This window comes from Hypomesus nipponensis, chromosome 27 (genome assembly GCF_054491055.1).
Source record: "Hypomesus nipponensis isolate SF chromosome 27, ASM5449105v1, whole genome shotgun sequence".
In the NCBI taxonomy this organism is placed as follows: Eukaryota; Metazoa; Chordata; class Actinopteri; order Osmeriformes; family Osmeridae; genus Hypomesus; species Hypomesus nipponensis.
The window spans coordinates 8,801,535-8,828,810 of record NC_140387.1 but is presented as its reverse complement, the minus strand read 5'-3'; the positions used below and the strand labels follow the sequence as shown (position 1 = coordinate 8,828,810).

Genomic DNA, 27,276 nt, shown 5'->3' with positions numbered 1-27,276 from the left:
GACACTATTTCAATGACAGTAGTTGATGTGTTGTAATGTGTTTTTCTTAGAATGTTGTTTAAATAATGTTTTATTATAACTTCCCTTCAGAAAGAGTTACGTTAGTCAATTTTAGATCCACATAATTGTACCATACCAACACAACCATTTATGAATGTTGTATTGTTATATTTTGAAGTATTAACAATCCATGGACATTTGAAATAACTAAACTCAAAGTTACCAACCATTTCACACTTATACGCTAATCTCAGGACGACGCCCAGTTGGAGTCACTGACCAATCAGAGAGTTCACCTTCAAAAGGAAACCCCCCTTGGATTATAAAACCCTGACGCACAAGCAAACCCTGCTTTTTCGTAAGGATTCACCGTAAGTGTTCACAACACGTCTAACCTATCCTTCTAATGCCAGGAACTTTGACAAAAGATTCCTTTGTTCTATTCGTTCGACTACGATAACGGAACTTTGATTCTTCTTCTTCAAACCGACAACTGCGATATTGCTACATTTTTACTTGTGACATTGGCATGGTGTGATTTAATTTGTCTGTTTGATTTAGTTTACAAATGATTTAACCTAACTTTTGTTAGGATTAGTGACCACAGACCAGTGGTTCTCAACCTTTTTTAGTGACCCCCTAGCCAGCGCAGAGCATTTTTGATTGAAAAATAGATGTAGGCCCTAATACACAGCAATATGCCATTGTAACTGATGTGTTCAGGGCATGAACAGGCACAATTTATAAGTCGGTTTTTATATTTATTTGCTCCTGCAGAAGACAATGAAACAACAAATTGCCATCTTATTATATCTCTCTTTGCACCTCAGCTTCCCTCAATCAATACAAAATGTAGTGTTCATTCAACATTACATCACATATTCAATGCACACTACTAGCCAAGAGCAATTTAAATTTGAACAGAAAACATTTAGTAAATTAATGTTAACATCACAAAAAACTATATCCAGAGGAGATAACAGTGCCACCTAGAGCAGGGGTTCTTAAACATTTCAGCCCACGACAGGGCTGGAGTGGGGCCACTTTTCAGCCTGGGAGTGTCAGGCCCAAGACCGGCCCACTTTTTATTGTCTAGCAAACAGGGCCGGATGCAGCCTGCTTTAACTGCGGGTGCAGTGAACTTTTCTGGGGGGTATCATGATTACAGAAAGGGATCGTATTATTTTTTTATAATGATAACATTTTTGAGACTGCTAAAGATCCGAGTGTTAATCAGGCACGAAGCCAGACTTTGTAAACATTCTGGCCTTAGCCCAGACCTAGGACGTATGGGTTTGATGTGATGCAAGATAGGGACTGCCACACGTAATGCGAGCGTGCATAGCGCGCAAGCAAATTTTTTTTGCCATTATTTGAGCGCAAAATTGTTTAATTGAGTTTATGTAAAATAAACAGACGTTTTTCAATTGGTAAAACCTTGTCTAGTGATGCCATCACTCCGGCCCTGCTCCCATCCATCCTCGCTGATGCGTATCGTTACAGTAGGGCCCCCCGGCCCAGCTATTGGTAGCCGTCTATCTGAGAAAACTTTTTGGAAGAGACGAGCTATGGACCCAACCAACTCTATTTAGGAGGGGAGAACTCCCTCATATGGTACAACCCATGCAGAGGCTGAAGTGTCAGAATGCGGAACGTGTGTAGCTTACTTTTAGAGAAGATAATACTAACGTGACAAATGTCAACAACAAAAAATACTCGACCGGCCCAAAAGTGAAGCGGCCCACCGGGAACTCTCCTGATTCTCCCGATTACCCACCCCTGCCCTGGCCTACAACCCCTAAAATAATGGTGCCAGTGACTCGCGACTCCTGCATCCACGAAGGTGGTTTACATATACGTGGGAGTAAAAATAGGCCCTGGACTTTGATCCAGACCCGCCCACCAGAACCGGCCCCCGTATACGCCACCACAGCTGCCCTGCCCTGCAAATGCATGCACATTCTGAGTTAGATGTGATGTTATTTCGGAAGATCAATAGTTAATGCGAACACGCGTAGCGCTCAATCCAATTATTTTTGCCTTTATTTGAGCGTTTTGTGTAAAATAAACAAAGCTGTTTTTCAATTGGTAAAACTTTGTGCGTAGCAACCCACCTTCTGAATTCAAGTTTTAATGACTTTCCGTTATGTTAAATGACCGGACTACTTGCGGAATGATATGAAAGATGTGAATTAGAAGCGCAAAACCCGTTGCCAATGACAGCGGTCATAAACTTTTAACCGCAATGAATATCAAAAAATTATAGACCTGCGAACGCAGGCACTTAGCCGGCGTCATGGAGCTGACCAGTTAAATAATTATTTAGTACTAGCGTTGCTACCTGCATATGCAGAAATTATTTGTTTGTTGTTGATTTTGTGAAGGAGTGAATCATTTTGGATTAACATTGAATATAATAAAGTTCTGTGTAACAAATTATTAACGGGTGGAATTATTTTGAACCCCGCCACAAATAGCTTTTTAATCTGTGGGAAACACTGAGATCAGTGAATTTTGTTACATAAATTAATGTGTTTACTGATGTCAAAACTGCCTGAATATTGCAAATGTACATGCAAGCACTGTATGGTGAATTAGGCCTACAATTCTGGCTCAACCATTGTGCGTGTAAGGACTTCTGTTATAAACTAAATGTTTAGATGAACAGAGACGCGAAAAACGTTGAATGCAAACGGTTTATTTTTTTCATAGTTTGACGTCGAATACGATGTAGCCTACCACCTGAAAAACATAAGTTGGTCTTGCCCTACTTCGCTCATGCTAACGCGCTGGGTTGAAAAATGAATATGCCTATTATAAGAATCACATCCAACTTGAATGACATTATCTTCTCCGGCCAAGACAACAAAATCTTTCTCTGTTGCAACGTTCCCCACTCAGCTACTACGCAAGTTCGCATGCTGCAAGTTTTCAGGCAGTAATAAGCACGCTCTGATGATTTGAAAGTTAAACAAACAATATTTTGTATTTTTAGTACAATGTAAGAGATACTAAATACTATCGGCATTTGGTTACAACAGGACTGGTGATACGAGTCTTATTATTAGTAGGCTATTAGCGGCTGAATCTGCAATGTCCAGCAGCCATTGAGTCAGATCGTTTATTTATTTTTTTAAGAGTTTCAAAGTTCGATTGGTCGATTTTCAGACGTTTTAGTCAAGTCTTGGTCGACCAAAGAAAATCTTAGTCGGGGACAGCCCTAGTAATTTGACAAGAATAGATGTGGAGGTTGAACAAGTACTTCAGAGATGACAGAATTTCAATTGTGATCTGAGAAATATAGATATCAAAACCACTAAGAAGTACTGTTGTCACCAACTGCATCACATCTATCTATAGTTTAAGTAATCTGTATGTGTGTATGTTTCACTGACATCATAATCACTGACTGCATCACAGGCACTATGCAATAGTTGAAAATAAATTCAAGATGGCAATTCAAATATGAATTTGTGTGCCTCTAAATATTGGGAGGTCTACTCAACTGGTACCCTTAATCATTAGCTATAAGAATCTAGTCATGTTCAAAGTTATTTTGCCAACACACCATTCCTCTCCTGGTTACCTGTTTGAGTCTCTTTCTCTTGTCCTTAGCTGAGAGCCCTCGGTCAGCAATGAGTCCCTCCAGTAGCTCTTGCAGGGGCCCCTGGGAGCCTGAGACCCTCTGTTCCTCAAATGCCGCCCTGCTGATTTGCCTACAGTAGGCTGGGGACACCATGGAGGAGTCTGCATCCGCACCCAGGTACTTTATCTGAGGTTAAAAAACCATGGAGGATTTCAAGAAAAGTTGAATAGTTGAATAATCAAAATACAGTCATGGTCAAAATTATTGGCAGCTCTGAATTTTAAGTCCAGAATATCTTAAGAAATAAATACAAATGAAACAATTAAGTATAATCAGAATATTTTAACCCTCCTGTTTTCTTTGGGGTCAATTTGACCCCATTCAACGTTTGACACCACAGAATATGTCTAACATAATTATTTTTGCTTCTTATTTAATGACATTTCATAATATAATGTGGACAACAAGGTATACACAAAATTAACTTGATTATATGTTTTCAGTGTTGTCTACATATTTTGTAACATTGATGTTCTTTGGGGTCATTTTGACCCCAGGCTGTTCTAGCTGTATGAAACATACAAGAAATATCTACATTTACACACATTTGTTTTAAATAACAAGTAATTTTATAATGTTTACAAAATGTCCCTCTGCTTTAGGGTCCTAAACTAACACTATAGTATTGCGAGAACCACTGATTATTTCCATAACATTGGAGGGTGGGAAAACATAATTCACCCAACACAGGGGAGGAGCAAACAAATAAAAGCTTCCAGAGCAGCCTTATAAACTACTTCTCTTGATGCTATGTGGGCTCTCTCAATTCAAAAGGAGCTAAAAGCAAAGTCTGCTGTCAATTATGTTTTGTCACAGGTTTTTGACAGTGAAAGTAAAAGAGCAGAATGAGTCTGAGGCAGACGATAATATTGAGGACCCTGATTATGAGGGATCCTCTGATGAGAATAATACTTTTAGTATCAACCGTCCTGTTATGGCTCAACCACCAGCATACACATACCTTCCAAGCATTTAAGGTTATTATGGTCCCCCTCCCCACTTGACTGATTGGGTAGACTTAGTGCTGCTAATGTCATCAAAGTAGTTTCAGGGGCCACCAGACACACTGTCAACCAAGTCCAAACAACTCCAGCAATTATAATGTAAGGTGTAATGTATTCAATTGAAAAGGATATATTTGAAATAAACAGGGGGGCGGCACGTGTATGGGTACAGTTGGAAAGCCAATAAACTGAAAACATTTTTTAGGTAATTACTTTGGATTTTATGGTGATTTACATTGTTTCCATAGTCAGGCAAAAGGTAGTTTTGATGTATAAAGGGGGGTGGGTGGGGGTTATTTTGTTTATTTAAAGGGCTATTTAGGTGGGTCAACAAACAAACAAAGTACCTGAAACAAAAAACCTGGGTACAAATCTGATTCTGGCAGTTAAAATAGCTGGGGTCAAATTGACTCAAAGTACCTGAAACAAAAAACCTGGGTACAAATCTGATTCTGGCAGTTAAAATAGCTGGGGTCAAATTGACTCCAAGGACCTAGGATGTTAGTAAATTTGAGGATAACAGAAATGTCCAAAGTTACCGTCCACACAGTGAAATAAAAAATAGGGTTTCCACACCTTTTGACCGATACATACAAGTTTTTCTTTATAATTCCCATGCTTTTTATGCATTTAAATGACCGTAAAATACGGCATTAACACACACCTGGCCATCTAACAAGTATGATTACACATGCATAAGGTTAGGCCAAAAATGGTTAATTCTGACAATTTGCCGCCAAGTTTGCGATGGATCCAGAGTACCACAGGGTTCAGGTCTAGGCCCCTCTGTTATTTTCACTCTATATGTTGCCTTTAGGGAAACTCTGGGGTAAATGTTCACTGTTATGCAGATGATACTCAGCTATATTTGTCTATAAAGTCTGGATTTCCACATGCTATGGAAAAATGTGTTTCCAGGTTGAGAACTTGGATGACTGCAAATTTCCTCCTTCTTAATTTGGATAAAACCGAGGTTAAAATTTTTGGTCCTAAAAAATACAGAAATAATTGATCCAATCTGACCTTAGACGGCGTCAAAGTCTCTCAAAGCCAGCTGGTAAAAAATTTTGGAGTCACAATGGACCCAGACCTTTCGTTTGAGTACCATACTAAGCAAATTACCAGAACTGCATTTTTCTGTCTATGTAATATTGCCAAAATACGAAAATTCCTCTCAAAGGATGATGCTGAAAAACTAATACATGTATTTGTTACGTCCTGATTTGACTACTGCAATGTGTTGTTCTCTGGCCTCCCAATTACCTACCTGAAAAATTAACAGCGGGTGCAAAATGCTGCTGCTAGACTATTGACTAGAACAAGAAAGTTTGATCACATAACATCTACTCTTGTCTCTTTACACTGGCTCCCTATCCATGCCAGAGCTGACTTCAAAGTTCTACTACTAATTTACAAATCTCTGCATTGATTGGCACCACTGTACCTCTCCGGTCATTATCGGGAAAATAAGCCCCTTCAGGGCGAAACAAAAATTCGCCCTGTTGGGGCTTATTTTCCCGATAATGACCGGCGTTCTATACATTATCCCTTACAAAAGAAACTTTCTAATTTCCGGCGCTTTCAAACAATCAGTGAAGTGTGGATAGCAACGGCAGCTAGCTTGCCTCTGCTTTTGAATTAGCCATGTCCCCCTAAATTAATATAAAACTTATTTATGTTTTGGGGGGCTTATTTTCAGTTAGCAGACGTAACTATTTGAAATCGCAATTCCATCTGAAATAATGCCAGTGACAACGTTGTTACAGTAGCTTGTTTCAAAGGGGGTTCCTTGTTTCAAAGGGTGTTCTTAATGAATTATGCAATATGAGTAGGCTAAATGCTTGAAAATATCACTAGAAGGGAAAACGGACCCACTTGCAACCGACGCAAGCAAGCACACCCTACAATTTCCCCAGAAATTGTACCCTCTCTAGTTGTAGCTTATATGTTCACATTGCCCCATCTAGATGTTACATCCAGATTTTACAAATAAAGTAAACCTGTTACTGTATATTGTTACTGTTATAGTTTCCGTTGCTGTATATTTTTACTGTTATAGTTTCTGTTACTAGTTGGAGTCAACGGGGGACGGGTTGTTTTCGTCCTTATTCGTATAACTTATTTTAGAGTTCTTTCCCCTGGAACAGATTTCATGTTCCAACCGAGGGGGGCTGTCTTGGTGTGTGGGGCTAGCAAATACCCCTTTTTGCTCTGGTAAATTGCTGCACTAGTCCACACTTGACCGGTGTGGATCTCATTCTATTATGACTGTAACTGTTAGTTACTCCTGGCATTCTCTAATCTAGGGGTGGGGAACTTTTTTTGTTGTTGCAAAGGGACATTTGGATATGTATAAAATCATTCGGGGGCCGTACAGAATTATCAACTTAAAAATGTGCCTGCTATATTTGGTCAAACATTTAATTAACTCACCCCTAATGTGATGGCTGGAACTGCTTCTCTTTGTGATGTTAGCTGGCACTGATGCAGCCTGCTTTGACTGGGGGGTGCAGTGAACATTTCTGGGCGGGTATCATGATTAGGGAAAGGGATCGTATTATTTTTTATATTGCTACCATTTTTTAGACTGCTTATCGATCCGAGTGTTAATCAGGCGCGGAGCAAGACGTTGTAAACACTCGGGGCTTAAGCCAAACCAACAATGTATTACGGGTTTGATTTGTTAGAAAGGAATTCCACACAATGCGAGTGCGCGAGCAAAATGTTTTGGTACATTGGTACGCAACGCGCGCCTGTGTTCTGCTCCTCTCTGTCACCAACCGTCTCTGGAGGATGGGATCCCTCTCTGAATTGCTCGTCCCAAGGTTTCTTCCATTTTTTCTCCTGTTGTGAGTTTTTCCTTGTCTTCCTTGAGGGTTTAGGTTGGTTGAGGGGCAGTTCAATGGGCGTATGTGAAGCCCTCTGTGACATGCTTGCGTGTAAAAAGGGCTATACTAATACATTTGATTTGATGTGCACTAGAGCAGTGCTTCGCAACCCTAGCCCTCAAGTACCCCCTGTCCTGCATGTTTTAGATGTTTCCCTGCTTCAACACACCTGATTCAAATGAATGAGTTGTTATCTAGTTATGCAGAAGCCTGCTAACGAGAATCTATCATTTGAATCAGGTGCTGAATGCTGGCATGCCATTGAATCAGTTGCTTTTAAAGGGTTTCTTTTATGCCGGCTGTCTAACAAAACAATATAAGTGGATACTGATGTCAAAACTGCCTGCACATTGCAAATGTGCACATACTCTTAAAACCAAATAAACTACGACATTTTAATCACCAGCTGCATCACGCCAAGGGCACTATTCCTACCACTTTAGCCTCCTTGGTCGGATTCTTGAGGCATGGATATAGAAATCCACAAACAGGCATACGACAGGCACAATGTTCAGACCTCGGTCAGTTGTGTCTTATTTATGCGATACAGAAAATACAAGATTACAGCATTGCATAGCACAAAGGAAAAAATACTAACTTTAATGTAAACATAAACAGAACTGCAAGCGCTGTATAGTGAATTAGAACTACAATTATGACAACAAGCTCAATCATTGTGCATGTAATGACTTCTGCTATAAACAAAGATTTAACAGAAAACTAATATAATACATTTTGATCAACATAACATGCAATTGTTAACGTAGGAAACAGTATACAAATGAAGGCTACATAATCACTTGCATGAATGTACCAGAGCATTGGCAATTAAAATGATGAGAAATTGCTTTTATGATGATGTGCATAAGTGACTATAATTAGGTATGCTCAAGCCTTTTTTGCGAGCACAGACATTGTTCTCTCACATATATATTATTATTAATTTTTCGACCCCTAAGGATCCCTCAATATTTGGACTACATAGACAACGTTGGTGTCAAAATGTTTGTCTTGCTAGCGATTGCGTTGCTTGTATTTTTATTTACGTTCCGTTGCCTGGTTTAGGAGCTTGCAACGTTTTTGTGGCAAAAAGAGCCTTGTGTGCACCAAGGGACCTTAGTGCTAGCCTAACGTCACAACGTCAGCACACGTTACCAACGATGCATAGATACGTCGTGCATAGATAGTCTGAGGGTGGTATGGGGTGTTCTCAAAGCCCTTGATTCCTAGATACTTGCTTAAGAAGTTTTGAAGTGAAATTAGTTCCCTGATCAGTAAGCACTTCCCTCGGAACCCCCACCTGTGAGACCAGCTGGAGAAAAGCATTAGCTACCTGCCTCGTTTTGATGTTGCGTAGAGGGAACACTTCTGGGTACCTAGTTGCATAATCTGCAAAGACCAGAATGTACCTATTGCCTTTGCGACTGCGTTCTAATGGCCCCACTATATCCATTGCCACTTGGGTAATGGGAACATCTATTATAGGCATAGTGACTAATGGCACTCTATCCACAGGATTTACAGAACTGAACTAACTCTGCATACATATTAGGCCAATAAAAAAGGTCAAAAACCCTGTCCCATGTTTTATTCTGGCCTAAATGCCCTCCCCATGCACTAGCAGGTGCTAGATCCATAACTATAGCTCTGAGAAGACCTCTCTCTCATCCCCATGGCAGTACAAGATGTTTCCCTTTAGCTTAAACTTGGGGCCTGTAGCCTCCCCATGCTCATCTTCAGCCAACCCTGTGTAGAATGGTTTCAGGGACATATCTGCTCTTTGAGCTTTACCTATGTCTGCAGGGATTGCCTTATTCAAATCATTGTCAAACTCAGGGTTTGTATCCGTTGCTACCAGTTTAGTACCCCTAAACTTCTCTCTTCTCTTCTGGCTCCTTGTCTTGCATTTATCTGAGTCAGCAAAAGGTAACCCATGTCCCATGAACTGTACCTGTCGCCTGATAGCAATGTTAAAGGCAGCCACGTTCGGTAAGTCCTATTTTTACACATTTTAAGCTAGAATCAATGATTGGGTTCGTGAAAGTACACTACTCTTAAATTATTGTGAAGGTTTGAGCACTTTGAGACCTTTAGATTGTGAGTTTGAAGTGACGGAAAACCGAACTCGAAAAGTAGCTACCTTTTTCCCCTCTGTGTAATGACAGTACTGAATCATGTAGGTTAGCATCTCAGCACATTCATCTAAAAGCTAGAGGAGGGCAGGTTTTAGGAGAACAAGCAATTCCCCACAGACCTGTCGGCTCAGAATTTTGATTTGGCTCGTGAAAGTCTTTGTAATAAGACTTTGCGCCAGGGAGACGGCACAGGCTTAGGCGGCAGCCATGTTTTGGTCGCGTCATGTTCATAAGTTCACCATTTCACAGTTCGGTCGACACCAAAAATGTCGAGGAGAGCAGCCTTTAGGAGATGTGGGAATTGTGCTTTTAGCCAGATGCTCCGATTATTTTTGTGATTTGTGGAAAACTTGCAAGTGGAGTGAGACTGCGTCCCGGGGGGACATTGTTTTGACTTAGCCTCAGTGACAGACTCGGCTCGCTCTCTCACTCAGTGGCAGTGTAAACAATATCGTAAATCACTAAATTCTAGTCCTAAAACGTCAGGGAGGGCTGCTTTTTGTAGACAAGAGTCTGCTGAAGATAGCCAGTATATAGGATCTTTCAAAACAAGCCTATTTCATTTGTCATTTTCCTGAGAAAGTGACCTACATTAGCCAGGCTAGTTTCACTCGGTCAGCGTATTTAAAGGTCTCTGACAGTCAGAATCACTGTTAACAGGAAAAGGGCGAGTTGTTGGTCTTTGGTCAGATGTGTATATTGACCAGTTTAGAGCTAAATACTCTTGCCAGAGCCTGGAATCGAGCCAAATGTTTGGTGTGACTTTGCATTGCCGGGTCTCCATCAGTTCAACACATTTGGATTTAAGTTCAAGTAATGCCATTGTATTTCATAGTCAAAACTGTAGTTTATGTCAAGTGTAGATGTAAAAAGCTTCATTTTTCACAACTGACATGGATCTTTTCTTCACTTGTACAGGTCTGGAGGGTCATGCAGAGGCCTGCTCAACCAAAAATACGGTGTAACAGAGGATGCCCCGAAGCCTTCATCCCCACCAATTTGCCTACAGAGCGAACAGATCCACAGGAGACGCAGTGGCGGCAGCACTCCATGCCACTCTGTCAAACCTGGAGCAGCAGGGGAGCTATGTGCGAATGCTCTTTGTGGATTACAGCTCTGCATTCAACACCATCCTCCCACACAAGCTAGTAATTAAGCTGGGGGACCTCAGGCTCCCTTATACCACATGCAGGTGGATCACGACTTCCTCTCTGGCCGCAGACAGTCAGAGTGGGCCATCACACATCCACAGCCCTTAGCCTCAGCACTGGCTCCCCCCGGGGCTGTGTGCTCAGTCCCCTGCTCTACTTCCTCTACACACACGACTGCACCCCTGTCCATCACAGTAACACCATTGTAAAGTTTGCAGATTACACCACAGTGGCGGGGTTTATCTCTGGGGGGGATGAGCCCGCCTACAGAGAAGAAGTGGAGCAACTGTTGAATTGGAGCACGGCCAACAACCTTCTCCTTAACACTGCAAAGACAAAATAACTCTTAATAGACTACAGGAGAAAGAAGACCGAGATCACACCATTGACCATCAGCCGGATCAGTGTGGAGAGGGTGGCAGACTTTTGCTTCCTGGGGGTCCACATACAGGACAGCCTATCCTGGAGTGTGGACACCTCTGAGCTGCTGAAAAAAGCCCAACAGAGACTGTCCTTCCTGAGAATACTCAGGAATTGAGGAGTAACATCACACAAAGACTTTAATTTGTTTGTACCTGTGACAATGACAAATAAAGATCTATCTATCAGGATGCAACAGAAGATGCTGTGAGAAAGACAGACCCCTTGCTGGACTACCCCTCTCTAGCTGGACAGCTTCTCTTCAGCCCTGACCCCAGGATGGCTTCATCCAGCTGGCCTGCTCTGCCTGCCTGCCGACTCTGCTTGCCACTGCCTGCCAGCCCTCCAGAGACAGACAGTACAATACAAAATGGCTGAAAGGGGTGTATTTATGTAAATGTCCACATTGCCTCAAATCTTTGTGATACTGATTATTTATTTAGTTAAACAGGTGTCCAGGTACACCACAGTATGACTAGCTGTATAGTCAAAATAGTAACGGTAATGTTTCATTCTGAGGGGATTCCTACACAATAGCTAAATCTGGCTCTTTTTCATTTAACTAGCAAGTTTTCCTTTTACATGGTAGTTGCTATGGCTCAGGGGTATTGACAATTGCGGTGGACATTTGAGAATGAATACACCCAAAGCTGCTAGAATGTAGTAAGTATTTATTGAATATAGCTTTTTGCAGAAAGGACCTGACACACACAGCGTACATTGGGTAGTCTGTTGGCATCTGATGAAACATTCTCCAGAGACAGGGTTTTTATACATGGAGATACAGCTGTAGCCACCTGCACACATCAGTGTCTTGTTCATATTATTAGCACAAAGTATCAAAACACAAGGCTACAGTTTTCTCTGAAACTTTCTATAAAGTCACTAAATTATATATATTCACTACCACAGCTTGATTGATGGAAAGATTAACATTTCTTGTATAGAACAGACAATAAGTCAGTCTTTTCAAAGGTATGCAATTTACTTCAATGTTTAGTTTAATTGTTTATTTTATAGTTAATATAAAGGTGAATTGCCTTTCGTAATTAACAACTATAAAAGTCATGATTTGCTTGCTCTATAGAAAGTCAACACAATTGATCGTTGGTTTCACTTGTTGCTTGTCTACCCTTTTGGTTTGCCATTTACTGTGTAGTCTACTGTTGGTATTATAGGCTTGTGTGCTGTCAGTTATGTGTTTACTGCCTTTTTTCTTACTGTGCTGCCACATGCCAAAGAAAAATGTAATGTATGCATTTGATGAATAATAAAGTTTGGTTGTTTTACCATGTCTGGCCACTAAATCCATAGACATAATAAAGAATGTCTATGATTAAATCATTAAGTGACCTAAAAACAGGTGTGAAGCCTGGTCATTTCCGGTTATTTTCTGCCACGAGGTATGAAGGCAAACAAGCATCTAAGAGAAGCAACTACTAAATCAAAGCAAGTCATCACAAATTATGCATACAACTTAAATATATTATATATATATATAGTCAACAGTGAATGAGTTTGTTAGGCTACTAGCGTAAAGTTAAGTTTGGTAATAATTTCAGTAGACCCTAACCGTTGTTTGGCGAGAACGAGAACTGAACATTGAGCTAGCCTAGCCTAGCTGTTGTTGGGTTCAGTTTTTCATGTTTTTTCCACAAGATGATACAATCTCAACGTTTCATATGTTAAAGATATAATTGAAAGAGGCACATAGTAGTACTATACAAATGTATTCGAAGGGTAGTGAGTTAGGTAGTCTGCGTTAGTCATTAAACTGAGTAGGATACCTGTTTTGTAGGCTTTGCATACACGTGTGCCATCGAAACCCAGAAACCACAGAGCCCCCCGATATATCAAACCCCAATTTACCCCCTGATTGTAACTTATGTCATAGAGCTATATCTGTGATTCAGACTGTAGCCTGTTGCAACATTTCTTAAACGGTCTTAACAGCAGAGGTATTGTAGTCAAAAGTGAATGGGTCTCAATTGTTTTGTTACCTGGGCTTGCATGGTTAAGTTAATGACTCGTGTATAGCGTTAGCTAGCTTGTAGCCGTGGAGTGCATTTCATTAACACAGTGAATGAACTAGTTAGTACTGTTTAAACAACACGGTTGAATATAGTAGGTTTAGTTTGACTTGTTACCAACGTGGGACAACTGCACAAGACTTCTCAGACATCACTTATGATCCCAACAGTTCGTATGTAGCAGAGAGGATAGAGAGACTGACTTGTAACCTTACGCTCATGAGTTCAAATCCCCAATCAGCCTATTGTTGTTGGCCAAACATGAAATCGTTTTGCTTCTACATTGTACATGTTTGTAATATTTTGCCATTTTGAGGAGGAACCCGCATCGCTGCTTGCAGCTATATTTGTTAATTCCCCAACGGAAATGTTTTCAGTATGTCACTTCCTGTTTGATTGTCAGAAGGAAAAGAATAGAGAAGTGTGTCAAAAGTTTTAATTTCTTTACAATTATAAGCCATCCGATCAAGAAACCTAAGAATATAAACCCCATTCTTAGCGCACAAGCAAGCAAAAGTGATATGCAACTGTTTTTTCGAGTTTTACAAGTTTACGGTGCGTTTTACATGTGTCTGAATTTGTGACTGATGGTTTGTTGTTTATTTTTGTATTTAGTTCTTGTGTTGGTGTTTGTATTGAAGAAGCAACAATACATTAACCCTTGTGTTATCTTCAGGTCATTCTGACCCATCAGTCAGTGTGACCCACCGTCGTTTGCGACAACTTTACCGCATACAAAAACAAAGTGAAGCATTTTCTTTTAACCGTTGGGCTGTGTCAGACCCCCCACATTGCGAAGGTTAAAAGAAAATTATTTTTATTTGCTTTTGTATTGGGTAAAATTGGGTAAACACAACGATGGTTCGTTATGAACCTTTGGGTCATGTGACCCGAAGGCAGCACAAGGGTTAAACATCTATGAAAAAGGAACCTCAGCCTTCGCGTTGTGTCTAAGGGTGGCATAATAATAGATGATGTGGAGTAGGGGTGGGCAATATGGCCAAAATCTTCTATCATGGTATGAGTAATTTTATATCATGGTTACAGTATATATCACGGTATCGTAATTGTTCTGTAAATTCAATTAAGAAATGGTACAAAATAACCATATCATACTTTATCATTACACTCAATTATTTATTACAAACAAAAACAACTGCTTCACATGAGACAACATGTAATCCGTAATGCCCGAAAATTAAAAAATGAGCGAAAACGATCAGTCTGAGTTTTACTATCCATATCTAACTTCGGTTTTGGCGTATCAACCTTGTTTAAGCTCGGTCGATATGTTAAAGCATCAGTTTGATATTTCCCGGCATGACCTCACTCTCAGTAAGTAGTTAGACTCACAAGTCATCCTAAATCAAGAATGCTAGCAACGCCACCAGTGTAATTTTACAACAATAATTTTACAGCACGAGACATAAAATTTGAACAACAAATCAAATTGGATACCTGCAGAATGGGTCATCAAATATATCATTAGTTAGCATCAGCATGAATGTGGTCCGCTTACACAAAATACACTCCACATTGAAAATTCCGTCAGACCAACGCAAACGTGCTTCAAGGTCAAACGAAAATAGCAAATCAAATAAAAGTTTAACTACAATTCTAAATATCGCAATAATGCAATTTATATGATGGCTTATATACAATACAACAACCAGACATTTAATTGACACGTGTAATACAAAAATATAGTATAAAAGTATACCGCGGTTGAAACAGTATAGCCAAATCTCTCCCGGTAGACACATTTCTACTGTCGCACGGTATATACCGTCATACCGCCCAGCCCTAATGTGGAGGTTGAACAAGTACTTCAGAGATGACAAAATGTGACTGAGGAAATATACATACTAAAGCCACTGAGAAGAACTGTCATCACCAGTTGTTTCTACAGTTCAAGTCATCTGTATTAGTGTTTCACTGACATCTTAATCCCCAACTGCATAACAGGCACTGTGCACTAGTTACATTAAGTGATATAAAACAAGAATGAAATATAAACAAATGAAATAAAACAACCTTATGTGTCTTATGTGGCACCAAAACAAAGGATGTTTTCAATATTAATTAAGATATTCAGATCTAGCCTGACTGACCTGAACCCTGCGGAGGTGAGAGAGGTGCTCCTCCACGTGGCGCTGAAGGCTGCGGGGGACGCAGAGTACATCTTCATGGTTCTCCATCATGAAGGTGACGAGCTTGGTGGCCAGCAGCTCGTCCAGGTCCACCTCATCAGCGGAGCGCAAAATGGAGCGTGAAAAAGTTTGCACCATCTGACAATGAAGGACAAACATAAAATGTTAAAGTATGACAGAAACTGCAGATATTTTGAAGATTCTGAGCACTTTGAACACTGTTATTGCAAGGGGAGCAAGGTACTTCCATTCAATTTGACTGAATACAATCTGATAAACTTTTCTAAGTTTAAATAATGAAAGAAACCCCTTTGTGAACTACCGTATTTTATGGAAAATAGGCCACATTTTCTATAAGCCTGTAGCAGACCTGTCTATGTTCAACGGAAAAGGGTGTTTTGTCCCTTGGGAGTTGCCATAGGCATGATGCTTACCCAAGCATTATGTGAAGTCATTGAGGACTGTTCGAATGGCAATGTCAAGAAGAGAATTGGGAAAATACAAGTTGTGAAAAGAGACTGCGTCCGTGTCTTATTGTCCACATGACCATATAAAATAATATCTAAAACAAACCTAAAAGAGCTTGTTTACACTACCGAAGTTGAATTAGCCAATTGCTCATTAGCGATGCTAGCTAACGTTTGTTTGCTAGCTGTACATAACATTTCACTGGGTCTTGTTTGATTTACTGAAATTATTATTAAAAACTCACGAGCCAGTTTGGCAGGTGATGCATGAGGCATTACATGAATGATACATAAGGCTCTGTTCTCTGTCATTTATCGCCCTGGCAGTACTTCCACTTTCCCATGAACACTGTAGGGCTGTTTTGGCAGGCCCTTTGTCACTGGTCACCCAGACACTCGTCTGGGACAGTTGTTGATTTGCATGAATGCTAAAATGACAATCACACCTTGATGACACACCTCTGGAGAGGTGGTCTCAACAGTTGAAGAGGAAGGTGGACAGAGGAAGACCCTGAAATTATCATTAAAAGTTGTGTTCTTGAAAATAAGGTTCTAAACAGCTTTAAATGTCATGTTTGATATGCTTTTGTTTCTTATTTTGTGTGTTACATTCTAGTAATAATTTTAACACTGTAACATGTACATGTACAGGGTTTACAGAGTTTGTGCCTGCAGCAGACCAACATATGTTTAACATATTCCCTTGTCTTGCAAGGGCACCACTTGGTCTACTGCAGTCTTGATTAATGATCCAATTTGAATTTGTATGCGTTAGACAACTTTTCAGTCATGTGACAGGTTTGGGTGTATATAGGAAGAAGTTTTTACCAATCACTTGGAGTTCTGTTTACGATACAGCTCCGGTGCGTTAGGCGCCTAGTCCTCATTGTGAATACCTTTGTTAACCATTGCTCTGAAGGTATGTTTTGTACTTGATGATATTTCATTATCATTGTATTGATTATCTTGCTATTTAGATAATAAACTATTAATGTGTGCATTTTAAAGTTACTTGTTCTCCTTGAAACGTATCTATCAAGCTACGGCGGTGAAAACTTTGATCTAGTCTGGTTGATGCGGCTAACTGATTATAAACATAGACTTTTGGAGTAGGTTTTAACTTAAGGCCTCTGAGTCACTTACAGTGGATCTCCACGCTCCGAAGGAATTTACCGGAGCCTCTGAGTGATCGATTACATATCCTACTAGGTGTACTATGGTTAAAATCCATATTATAGTAGAGATAAACGACTGTTTAGTGAACACGCATACTTTAGGGTCGGTGCTCTGATCAAGCAGACAATTTTTACCTACGTCAGAGTTTCATGTCATTAACTGTTTAGCGCTCAAGGTTACAGGTAACGCACTTGTGCACATTGTCAAAAATTGGAGTCAGATATTAACGAGTCAATTATCTCCCTGAGAATCTAACCAAAGGTGACTTGTGGTTCCCAAGCCAGGGACAAACACCAAGCGCGTCTCTGGCCTTTTGATTCACAGCCTACACCGTAATGCTACTTGATAACGTTTTATATGCCCATAGCCTGCGTGCAGTTTGAAGTGAAACCAGCGCGAGAAACCGTGGAAGCGAACAGAGCGTCCACCAGAAAACACAAGGAAGAAGTAAAACAAAGCATAGAGTAAGAGCTAGCTAGAGTAGTAAAGTAAAAAGTTAACTTAATACGGCGGTGGTTAGGACAAACTTCTGGGAGCGAGAAGAGGAACGAGGCAGGGGATGAGGATATTGATAGCACTCAATATCAAAGAGAAACAAAGAAAATGTAATGCCAAATGGCTGACGGGTCGGGAATGGCTTGTGTTTGACAATGAAAATGTTGTCATGTTTTGTAAGGATTGCCGCATGTAGTCAGAATCAGAATTGGTGTTTATTCGCCATGAACGTTTCCACAGACAAGGAATTTACTTTGGCAGGAGAGCCTACCTAGACGGCCATTTTTGGCGCCAACTAGAAAAGTTACAGCATAACATGAGGAGAGAGGAGGAAAGAAAAAGGCAACCCCCAGACAATGCTCCTAGAGGAGTACAGTGTGGGAGCAGGCAAAAACCTCAGCACATAAGCCCAACAACATTTACAAAAACACGTGCAACGGGGAGTGGGGGGACCTGCAGCCATGGTAGGCGCTGGACACAGACCCGCCAGCCACCCTGGGGAAACAAGCAGTTGAAGGTGTTGGATGGGGGTGGGGGGGTGGTGATATCTGTAGTAGGTGAAAGTTAATGTGTGAGTAGGTCTGGGTTGGCGCCCTCGACCTCGGCCACAATCAGTTCGATTCTCCCTATGCAGATTGTGTTGGCAAGGAGACATCCTTGGTCATGACCCGGGTAGAGACCAAACCACAGATGTCGGTGGGGGGGGGGGAAGGGAAGAGCAAGATAGTCTCGCTCCAGCGCTCTCCAGGGGAGTTGTTTTCCAGCAACAGCCTTGGCCAAGGCCTGTGCTGGTTACGAGGCCGAAAGTAGATAAGATTGGGGTAGTTGTTTTGACGAGTAGCCGCGACTCAGTTTTCACGTCCACCCTTCAGGAAGGTCTCCAACTCCTCCTTCTTACTTTGCAGAGCCACAAACTTATCCCTGTGGTAATCCATACTGTGTTGTATGTTCACAGTCTGAGCTCCAACAGCTCTGCCCACCAAATCAATCAGGTCGGGCACAGCCTAACGGGGCTTTTGATGGCCGCAGCCGTTTCCTTAAATTTCCGATATACAAACCTACCGCCTATTCCAAACAGCCTGTAATCACGGTTCCGAATATGAAGATGTCTTTAACATTAGAACAAAACATTAGCAGGGTTCGACATAAGCGGAGGCCCGATGGCCCGGGGCCAGTAAAAAGTTACGTCGGGACAGTTAAATAGCAACTCACTGGCCCGATTGGGCCACTGCAAATTATTGATTGAAAAAAAAAGAATTTGCATCGTAAAAGTTAACCCTTGTGCTGCCTTCGGGTCACATGACCAAAAGGTTCATAACGAACCATTGTTGTTTTTACCCAATTTTACTCAATACAAAAGCAAATAAAAATAATTTTCTTTTAACCTTCGCAATGTGGGGGGTCTGAGACAGCCCAACGGTTAAAAGAAAATGCTTCACTTGTTTTTGTATGCTGTAAAGTTGTCTCAAACGAAGGTGGGTCACAATGACTGATGGGTCAGAATGACCCGAGGAAAACACAAGGGTTAACATCCTTCATATGTTTTGCTATCTGCTAAATGCATAAATAACTTTGCAGCTCGTGGGGCGCATATTTGTCAAATCAAGAGTTGAGTGACGAGTGGTTGACAAATTGTAATTCTCTAATCTCTATACATTTTTTAAGAACTGGCGTGAGACAAAAGTGAAGATGAAAGCAAAGTAGAGCTATGAGTTCAAACGGAAGCAACTTTTTTTATGGAGCTAAGATGCACTGTGTCGTCTGTCGTACGTTCCCGTCTAAAGCAGACAAAAGTGGATATTTTTTACACAGGCACCGACAATTTTCGAAAACAATCCCTGACCAACCATGCTAGCAGGCAGCACCTGGTTTGTGTGACAGTGAAGCGGATGGTTGACAATCTATTTTCCAGGCCGTTGACCATGCTGGTTAGGAATTTAAGTGCAGGTGCCCATCATGTTATTGCACGATTTATAACAACGGCATATCACGTAATTAAGACGAACAGACGTTCGCCTTGTTCCCCCGGGCTATTGAACTGCAGCAGAAGAATGGTGTCGACTTGGGTACTTAGCAGGGAGGAGCAGCAGGGAGGAGAGCACATCATTTTTGAGGTTAGAAGTCAATTGTTTTGCTGACTACTACCTTACTATTTTTTGTCACTAGAAATGTGATTTCATTTTTGTTCTTTTTATGTGTTTATAAATGGTTAAACATGTTAACAGAATAACATAACTTATAAGTCTTTGGTTTTGTTGTAACAATGATGAATTACAACTTTTGGAGGGGGGGCCAGTAAAAATGGCCTTGGGGCCAGTAAGTTTCAAACCCACTGGCCCGTGGGGCCAGTCGCAATTTTTTAAAATGTTGAACCCTGATTAGGCTATATCACAACACAGTATCACATCAAAATAAAAAGGCATCTTTACCTGTGGGTGTTTTAGCATTATTTTTTTACATTATTAATTTCTTTACGCTTCTTTGGTGAGACCTCAAGGTACCCTGTTAGCGCGTTAGCCATCAAAACATTAATTTTCCAACATGAAATGCACAGTTTAACAGGTTTGTGTGAACAATTTGCAGTTTAAACTCATTACATTCTTGAAACAAATTTAGATTATGAAATTAGGCTGCATGTTTGACTGTGGGTAACATTGAGAATGATTTTCGACAATCTTACAAACGTTGTTAGTGTGAGGAAGATCACGAAGCGTGTAGCATTAGTCAACCTTTGTGTGTCCATATGTGCTGCAGTCAGTGATTAGCATTCTGATTGGCTACTCAACAAGCAACCTGCTGATAGGACACCTTTTTTACCTGATTTTGACACGGCAAAAGATTTGCAGGAGCAGAAAACGATTTGCAGGAGCAGAAAAAGATTTGCATCCGTAATAAAAAGTGTTTGTAAAAAATAATTTGCATATTACAACACTTTCTGCTCCTGCAAATAGTTTTCTGCTCCTGCCAATCGTTTTCTGCTCCTGCAAATTATCATTGACCCTTAGGTTTAGGATTATATTACAGTAAGTAAAATAGTCTGGTTCAGTACAAAAGTGAACACCATTTTGCTACCATATACCTAGCTATAGCTTAACTTTGTTTTGCTCCTAGATTCAAATGTAGCCCTGGTAAATTGTAGAGCTAGCTAACTACTAGACTCCTGCCTGGCATTTTACAACATTATTTATTAGGGCTGTGAAATGATTACAATTTGTAATCAAATTAATCACAGGTTTCTGTGGATTAATCATGATTAATGCTATTACCGATTTTCCGAATTTTTGTCATTAGTGTGCGTCTTTGATTTTGAGGTAGGCCTACCTTGATGCTCAAGTCACCCGTTGCCACTCGCAAAACTTTGGTGAACACCTCGTCCTCAACAATATCAATCGGTCTACAGCTTTTTGCAATATATTTGGCAACTGTGCTAGTCACCTTGCCACAGGCACTTAGTGAGGGCCCTATACGCTATTCAGTGACGGTGGTTTGGCGCATTCTATTTGAACACCCCTCGCCGACCAACGCATGCTTCGCGTTGAGATGGTATAGATTACTATAGGCTGGTATTGCTTCGGTGAAACGATAACATTCAGTCATTTAGCATTCAGTCACTTAGCAGACGCTCTTATCCAGAGCGATAACGTCTTACTGCAGAGTGTGCATATCACTTTGGTTTTATTGGATGTTCCATCTTAAGTTTTTTTGGAACACGAACTTCTCATCCAGAAGTTGCAGATTGGGTGGAATTGTGGTTATATTACGTTAAATGCGTTAAACAAAAATAACGAATTAATCCTGTAATTTAACCATAACGCGTTAACGCGTTATTTTTCACAGCCCTATTATTTATTGATTAAAGAGTTTGATTCAAGAACTTCATGCAAATATTGCTTTTGATTATTACCTTGATCCGTTTTGCTGTATAATGAGGACTGATCATGTTATATACGAGTGACACTGAATATTCAGTACAATATGTGCTATTGCTGAGGTCAACCCATTAAATGTGCCTTCTGGGCATAAGAGTGACCAAGGTGAATTGTCTTAGAAATAAAATACTTTTCTTAATGTAACGCAAAAGTAACTTAACGCCTTACTCTCTACAGCAAGTAACTAAGTAACGTAACTAGTTACTTTACAAGGAATGTAACTAGTAGGGATGGGACATATGGCACTGACGCATTGATGCTTGTGTCGCAAAACCAATACGCACAGTTTCAAAAAAGTGTTTTTGAGCTTGTATCAAATGACGAAACCATGTGATAGATGCCATTCAATGCTTTAAACGTCACAAACTGATTCAAAGTTTTGCCGCTCTTCTGAACCACAGCATAGAAGGAACGAAGCCACCGCTTCTTGTTACAGACAAATCACACATTGCCAGAGAAGCAGCACCAGGCATCACTCGAATTTCTTCCATCAGTCATTATTATTTTCAGGGTTCATACGGTCATGGAAAACCTGGAAAAGTCATGAAATGGTTATTTTCAGGCCTGGAAAAGTGCTTGAAAAAAATAAAATCCCCAAAGTTTTGGAAAAGTCAAGGAAAGTTGTTATAATCATATTTTCATGTTGTTCATTTACACTAAGTTTTAAATAATTCACATGCTTTTAAAAGAAATACGTTCAAAATATAAGCAGGCATACGCTCTCATACTAGCTAACTGAAAAGTTTGATGGCCATAGCAACAGTAACTCAGAGAAGCGCGAGGGATCATTCAAAATGCCAGGAAAGTGTAGATTTAACGATGCTTGGCTACAAATGGAAAGATACATTACAACACACAAAGACCCGGGACGAGCAAAATGTCGGTTGTGTAGTGGAAAATCATTCGACATTTCAATCATGGGAGAGGCGGCATTAACTAGCCATTCCAAAGGTAGCAGACATCGGAGCGCTGCTGCAAGCAAAGCTACAGCAGCTGGTGATGGGTGCTGCTATCAAAGCTACAGCAGCACCCATCACCGGCTTTCTCACCATAGCGAGGTCCACTGCTACGCCTAGCAGCGGAGGTAATGTGGACTGAAGGGGCTTATTTTCCCGACTATGACCGGCGTTCTATACATTATGCCGCTTATTACACAGCTACTTGCCAAAAAAATTACTTAACACAGTATATCTTTTTACAATGTATTTGTTACCATTCGTAGTGTTGATCAGCAGAAAAATAGTTTGCCAAAGACGTTGAACTTCATAAACGTTGAACATTCTTTAGGCTTCAAATCAGCTGACGTCGCTAAGCAACGGAGTACGCTGGGGTTGAAAAGTTACCGGACTGCTTGCGGAGTGCTACGAAAGATGCGAATCCGAGGCCCATGACGGCGGTCAAATATGCATTGCCAAGTTCAAATATTGAAAAATTGTTTACCGCAGAACGTTGGGAAGCCCCATTTAAGTGAATGGAGCATTCTACAGTATTACGAACAGCCGTGTAATACAACTTTTTAACGTATACACCAAGATTTCACAAAAGGTTTGGTCATGGAAATTTGGTTTAAAGTCATTGAAAAGGCATGGAAAAGTCATGGAAATCCATTGGTCAAAATGTGTATGAACCCTGTATTTAGCCAAATCCGTATTGTAATAATTATAAATCTTTGCACTTGTGTGTTATTTTATTTAAATGAAACGTAACATGATAGGACTAGGTAGGTCTATACAGTGCCCAGAAAACAAATGTTGATGATTCGTCAACATTGTCAACAGTAATAATAATTAGTAAAAATAAAGTCCCCTCAGTTCAGGCCTACATATCACAAATGTTAAGAATAAGAAATCAGTGTAATCTAGTTTAATTGATAAAAAGACTATCGTATAAAGACCGTCGACCCGCATTAACCGTTAACACGTAACAGCTTTTTCGGTAGTGTAGCTGGTTAAAGCGTTGTTCAACAACGTATTGTGAATGCAAGTCTGGATTCCCGAGTTCACGCCCTAGTGCAGGGAACCTTGGAAGATATTCTTTAACTTTTACTGTGAGAAAATGACAATTCTAATGGCCTACAGATGTATCACAACCTTTTAATGTGTGAGCACTAATATCAGATCAAAATGAACACATGTAGCCTTAATTAAAATATTAAATAACGTAGGGTAGTCTACCGTCGGAGACAACCACTACGCCTCATTCAGCCAGTTAAAACGACTGCTAGATGTCGCTGTTCATTTTCAATGCGCCGATAGTTTGGCTCTTTGGGCCGGCACAATCCAGAAGAAACCACCAAAGCTTCACAAGGCATTGTTTGCCCATCCCGAGTAACTAGTAATGTAATTAGTTATTTTAAAAAGTAACATTACCCAACACTACTTAGGCCAAAAACTTTTCTGTAAATGCATGGGCAGGAGTCAATCTCATGACGCGAATGGACATTTTAGCCAATAAATCATGTCCTTAGTCACGTGTTGGTGATTTCACATACCCTTGCATCATACTTCTGTGCTTCATTTTACTTCATTGGTGGCCAAGCCGCGAAGCGGTGAAGCCACCTTAAGGGTTTCTACGTATTCTACTTATTATTATTGGTGGCCAAGCCGCAAAGCGTCGAAGCCACTTTGAGTGTTTCTACCTTTTGTTATAATTATTATTAGGGGCCAAGCAGTGAAGCTGGGAGGCACCTATTGTTATTGTTGGTATTATTATTATTAGGGGCCAAGCAGCAAAGCTGTTGTTATTGTTAGTATTAATAGGATTCCTCCATAACCTCCATAAACCTATTGATATTGTTAGTTTTATTAGGGTTCCTCCCGTAGGAGGGAACCTATTGTTTTTGATAGTATTCCTATTATTATTATATTTCTCCGCTAAATGGCCCAACAGCTCAAAGTCCTGGACCCGATTTTTTACAATTTGGCCCAATGATACAACAGGTCCCTCACTACTCCCACACGGCTAGTGGCCCATGTGCACCCATAGGTGGCGCTATAAAACACGCCCAAAGTCTACGTGATTTCCCCAGCACCCCATTATTCCAAAATGCCTGAAAATTGGTATACATGCCTTATTTCTCATGGGGAACAAAAAAGCCTCAAGAACCCATAAGGTCCGCCATGATAGATTTTGCTGTACTGTCCAAATTTGGTACAACCTTCAAAACCCTTCTCCTCATAAACCATAGATCCAATCGACTTGAAATGTATTACAGATGTGTAGAATATATGTTTTTATAAAGGGTCAAATTGAATAAGAAATGCAATACAAAATGGCTGAAAGAAGTGTATTTATGTAAATGTCCAAATTGCCTCAATATTTTTTTTGTTCATAAATCAAATATAATTTTGACTGATTGTTTTTCAAATCAAATAGGGTTCAAGACGACATCAATCTCTAGTACCATAAACAATTTCACCTTGGTATGTCAATATATGATTGAATTAAATTGAATTGCTCCACAGTGCGCACGCTCCAAATTCTCACAAACTCATCCTGCCCCTTGACACTAGGGTGACCTGTCTCGCTTTGCGTTGCACAGCATTTTCACCCCTTGTTCCGCACGTTGCATATTGAAAATGCTGTGCGATACAGCGCAAAGAGGGTCAGGTGGTCACACTACTTGACACCCGCACGAGCTTGGCGAGACGCACACACATACTTTCTGGAAATGGTGTGCTGTACAAGCCCCCACCCTTGGTCTTTAGCTCCTGTTTCATTTCGCTTCCAATCGCAGCTCGCCGTTACGAATATAAATTATTTTTCGGCCGCCATTGTTGTTTTCAAATGGAATCGCCTGATAGCCGGTTTGGAGGAAGCCACGTTCGGTAAGTCCTATTTTTACAAATTTGAACCTAGAATCAATGATTGGGTGCGTGAAAGTACACTACTCTTGAATTATGGTGAAGGTTTGAGCACTCTGAGACCTTTAGATCGTGAGTTTGAAGTGACGGAAAACCGAACTCAAAAAAAGTAACCAGGTTTTTTTCCTCTGTAATTACTGGATCATGTAGCATCTCAGCGAATTCATCAAAAAGGTAGAGGGCAGTTTTTAGGAGAACAAGCTTTTCCCCACAGACCTGCCAGCTCAGAATTTTGATTTGGCTCGTGAAAGTCTTTGTAATAAGACTTTGCGCCAGGGAGACCGCAACCATGTTTTGGCCGCGTCATGTTCATAAGTTCACCATTTTACAGTTCGGTTGACACCAAAAATGTCGAGGAGGGCAGCCTTTAGGAGATGTGGGAATTGTGCTTTTAGCCAGATGCTCCGATTATTTTTATGATTTGTTGAAAACTTGCAAGTGGAGTGAGACTGCGTCCCGGCGGTACATTGTTTTGACTTAGCCTCATAGACAGACTCGGCTCGCTCACTGGCAGTGTGTAAACAATATTGTCTTTCACTCAGTTCAACTCCTAAAACGTCAGGAAGGGCTTTTTGTAGACAAGAGCCTGCTGAAGATAGCCAGTATATAGGATCTTTCAAAACAAGCCTATTTCATTTGTCATTTGCCTGAGAAAGCGACTTACATTAGCCAGGCTAGTTTCACTCGGTCAGCCTATTTAAAGGTCTCTGATGGGATGGGAAAAGCTTTATTTTTCACCACTGACATGGACCCTTTTTTCACTTTTACAGGTCATGCAGAGGCCTGCTCAACAGAGTGCAACAGAGCATAATGAGAGCAACAAGAGAGGATGCTGAGTGTAACAGAGGATGCAATAGAGAATGCTGAGGGCAACACAGACCCCTTGCTGGATAGCTTCTCTTCTGCCCTGCCCCCAAGACAGCTTCATCCAGCTGGCCTGCCCTGCCTGCCTGCCCCTGGCTTGATATCTCAAAAGATCACAGAATTACAGCTGTTTAAACTTCAGCCAAATCTTATTAAGCTTGCCACAGAACAAATGGCTTACTTTTCTATACAGTAACTGACCACAATGGTTCTGAACACTGAGAATAGCTCAGTAGGCTAAGACAGTGTACTGCAAAGAGCAAGGTCACAGGTTCAAATCCAGCCGCAGTCTTTTGGCCAGTCATAATTTTGATTTTCTGTTTAGTTTAACAGGATGACATACTTCTGATATACCATGTTCAATTTCACCTTGAAATGTCAACTGTTTCTTAACTTTTGTCCCAAAGCTGACCAAAGCTAATACTCAAATCACAGTTGGAGCACAGCGTCAGCGCCCCTTGGGTACCCAGCATGCAGTGCGGTATGTCAAATAGGCAAAGACTTGTGGAAAATAGTGCAGTTAGAACAGCCGTGCGAGGGATTTCAGTTGTTGTGTTTGTTCAGTTAGATGTTTGTAATATTATTGTTTATCAGTTAATATAATCTTGTTGGTCACCCTGATTGTGCATGTTGTGTATTTTAATAGGACCAGAGAGTCGGATGCTGTACTGACATAGGCTATTCTCACAAGGAGCTGAGCATGAGCTCTGCCGTAGCCCGGTTGCCCACAGGACTATTCTTAATTGTGCGTTGACTGAGATTCTGGAAAGAGATCAACTCAAGAAGAGTTACAATATCTGCTGTTTTTCAGCCATCTTGGGGAAAATGTGTCAATTGAGGGAGGCATGTTTTTGGACCACCCCTAAACCTCATGTGGCCGCCACAGCATTTCTTCCTTGGCATGACCTGTGCTGGGAGAGAGGGAAACAGCATGGAAGGAAGTTGAGTGGGCAGATGTGTCTTTATATAGGGTGAAATGGAATAAGAAATGCTATACAAAATGGCTGAAAGGGGTGTATTTATGTAAATGTCCACATTGCCTCAATATCTTTGTGTCA

At 40.7% G+C, this 27,276-nt stretch overlaps 1 protein-coding gene and 1 long non-coding RNA gene across 5 annotated transcripts in view; one reads left to right on the top strand and one right to left on the bottom strand.

The window, feature by feature from the left end:
- LOC146220747 (DEP domain-containing protein 1B-like) overlaps positions 1-27,276 on the bottom strand; it is a 54,944-nt gene that overhangs the window by 1,815 nt on the left and 25,853 nt on the right. For all 4 annotated transcript variants that reach the window (XR_014750867.1, XM_084693489.1, XM_084693490.1 and 1 more), the window contains exons 9-10: positions 15,386-15,562; positions 3,587-3,772 (exon numbers count right to left, since the gene is read on the bottom strand). Coding sequence is in view for 3 of the 4 variants with exons in the window: in XM_084693489.1 (XP_084549615.1) it covers positions 3,587-3,772; positions 15,386-15,562 (363 nt within the window). In the remaining variant the exon portion in view is untranslated. The remainder of the gene's footprint in view (positions 1-3,586; positions 3,773-15,385; positions 15,563-27,276) is intronic.
- LOC146220748 (uncharacterized) lies at positions 6,793-12,533 on the top strand. Its single transcript, XR_014750868.1, has 2 exons — positions 6,793-9,527; positions 10,592-12,533. It is a non-coding gene; the product is annotated as an uncharacterized LOC146220748 (long non-coding RNA).